Here is a 2,762-nt window from a genome sequence, read left to right on the forward strand (position 1 = left end):
CGGCGGCGGCGCTGCTGGCGGACGCCGGCGCTGCTGCTGGCCTACCTGGGCTACGTGGGGCTGGGCGCCGGCGTGCTCTGGGCGCTGGAGGGCCCGGCCGAGCGGCGGGCGGCCCAGCGCCTGCTGCAGCAGCGCTGGGAGCTGCTGGCCAACCACACCTGCCTGCGGGGGCCGGCGCTGCAGCGGCTCGTCCAGGTGAGCCGGGGCTCCCGGCCCCCGCGGGGGGAGGCAGCCTCGCCTTGTGCGTGACCGTACCAACAAAGCACCTTTTTTTTTTCCTTCGTTTACTTATTTTTCCTGGCGCTAGCGGTGCCCGCACACGGCCCCGCGGCGCTGGGGCAGGTCGCCGTGAGCAAGCTCGTCCCCGGCTCCTTCGCGCCGCGGCTCCTCGCTGCCGCCTTTCTGGTTCTCGCCCCCCTTCTCCCGGCTTTGCCGTCCTCGCGTGGCTTTTCAGCGACGTGTCGTGACAGGAGGAACATCGTGGCAGCGTTTCCCACTATAGGACGGTTACCGGGGCAATTTTCCAAGGGTTAACTGCAGGTAGTTTTGCTTCGCTCTTGACCTTATTAAGGATGAATTATAGCCCSTGGCGTCTTACAGGTGATAAACTCCGGTATTGAATGGAAAGGCTTCCTCGGGGTACGTCTAATTGGTTTTGACATTAGTGTCAAACTCTTTTTTTCCCCAGTTTTCGCCTTGCCGTTTGAAAGGGAAATGGAAAAATCCTGATAACAGCTCAGAAATATCCTTAAAAATGTCTCTGAGGATATTTGCAGGATGGTTGTGAAATGCGAAGCTGGACCAAATACAATCTCAATAAAGTACAAGTGGCCATATCTTATGATATGAACCAGAAATGAGCAAAATGAAATGAAAGGGTTTTGCAGCCTTCTGCTCACTTAGTTTTTGTCTGGGAAAAAAAAAAAAAAAAACAACTCACCAATATTGAAGTGATTTTAATATTTACCCACCCGTTCTAGTTCAATAGGTGCCAGTGGTTGAAAATATACTGCTTTTGGCTTCTCTCTACTTCAAATAGAGATTTTAAAAGAAAAAAAATGAATTTCTTACTTGTAAATGCAGTGTTTGGGGGCCAGAACCCTGATAGCTGACTGCTAGAGCTCAAAGTAAAGGAACTAAAGGGACTTGGAGAAATCTTACAATTTTTTTGCAGCAGATAAAAAAAAAAAAAATCCCAATCATCAAATAGATAATCTTATTAGGAGTTTCAGCATGGCCCTGGCAGACAGACCCACGCTGACGACCCTTCCAGCTCTCATCCCTTCCCTTGCTGGGTTGTAAGTTCTCTGGGTCAGTCAGCAGTACGGTGAAGACAATAGTACTTATTTGGGCCCTGGAAGACTACCATGGTACCTACCTCTTATTATTCATGTTGTGTGCTGTGTACAGTGGAGTGTAAAAAGTCTTCTTAAATAACTAATCCGCTGGAAGGGAGAAATAAAGCAGAGAAGACTAGTTTGGCATTTTGTAAAGGCAGCTCTAAACTGAGTTTCATTCAGCACTGGTTCATTGCACAGCGAGCTCGTGCCCTGAGGTTAGAAGGATTTTACTTGGTGAATGAGAGAAATGAGGCGATAGAAATGGAGAGAAGGACCTGTAAGATAAGATAGTCACAGTTAAGTAGCTACAAAGATTTTTCTGATGTCTTTCTGATGGTTTACTTTACTCCAGGGTGACCTCAATTAATTCTTAATACTGCCTGGTATTTAAGAGAAGAGGACAGCCACCTAAATCCCTTTAGACCACATAGATACTGGTATAATGTTTTGTGTCTACTTGTGTGAGTACTTGTGACCTGCACAAGCCCTAGATGAGGAAGCTAAACTAAGTTTTRTTTCATTTTTATAGATTGTCTGTGCATGCCTTCATGCTTTGTGAAGCGATAGTCTGAGTCTGAATGACTTTGTGTGTTCTTTTTAATAACTTTCACATCAAGAAATTATTCTTAAACAGATAATCCAGAGGATTGCTTCTTTCCTACATTCTTTTCTAATATTTCCTTCGTGGCATTGCTTGAATATTGTATATGTGATCAAAAAAGGGATGTTTTCCTGTACAGTCAACTGCTTAGCACACAGTTTTTCAGGTGATGTCATCTCTGACCCTCTTCAGATAACAAGTTTGTGTTCTAGATATACAGCTGATTATTTGCTAATTAGGAAAAAGATATAAAGAGTATCTGAAAACATAAAACAGTAGGTGAATTTTAATTGCTTTGACGTTACTGGCAATTCTTCATTGTTTTCTTATATACATAGTTTTTTCATCCCAGATAATTCTAAACTCTCTGTTTATTTTAAAGTGCTTAGGGGCCAATATAGAAGAAGATCCCAGTTTGCTAAGCAGTGTACAAACATCACTTTATAACCTGCTTATCGCATAGCTCCTAGTTACCAGACAAGACTGGAGCTCCACTGTTCCAGCCTTGCACAGATAGAGAGCATAGAAAGTTCCTGCTTTGAAGAGTTAGCAGCAGAATCATGGTGAGAAGACAGGCAGAAAAGAAAGGAAAAGGCAAAGAGAATACATTGATGTCAAGGACAGCAAGAAGGGCTTCTTCAAATACATCAGTAGCAAGAGGAAGACTAGGGAAAATGTGGGCCCTTTGCTGAACGGGGTGGGTGCCCTGGTGACGAAGGATGCAGAGAAGGCAGAGTTACTGAATGCCTTCTTTGCTTCAGTCTTTACTGCTCAGGCCAGCCCTCAGGAACCCCAGACCCTGGAGGCAAGAGAGAAAGTCT

The 2,762-nt window shown here is 45.3% G+C and overlaps 1 protein-coding gene across 1 annotated transcript in view; it reads left to right on the forward strand.

Moving 5' to 3' along the window:
• Positions 1–6: 6 nt before the first annotated feature.
• Positions 7–2,762, forward strand: part of KCNK17 (potassium two pore domain channel subfamily K member 17) — a gene marked incomplete at its 5' end in the record, with an annotated part of 28,137 nt that continues 25,381 nt past the window's right edge. Inside the window, one exon of the mRNA XM_026059842.1 lies at positions 7–195. Coding sequence (XP_025915627.1) covers positions 7–195 — 189 coding nt within the window. The remainder of the gene's footprint in view (positions 196–2,762) is intronic.

Source organism: Apteryx rowi, unplaced genomic scaffold, assembly GCF_003343035.1.
Source record: "Apteryx rowi isolate R43461 unplaced genomic scaffold, aptRow1 scaffold_160, whole genome shotgun sequence".
NCBI lineage: Eukaryota > Metazoa > Chordata > Aves > Apterygiformes > Apterygidae > Apteryx > Apteryx rowi.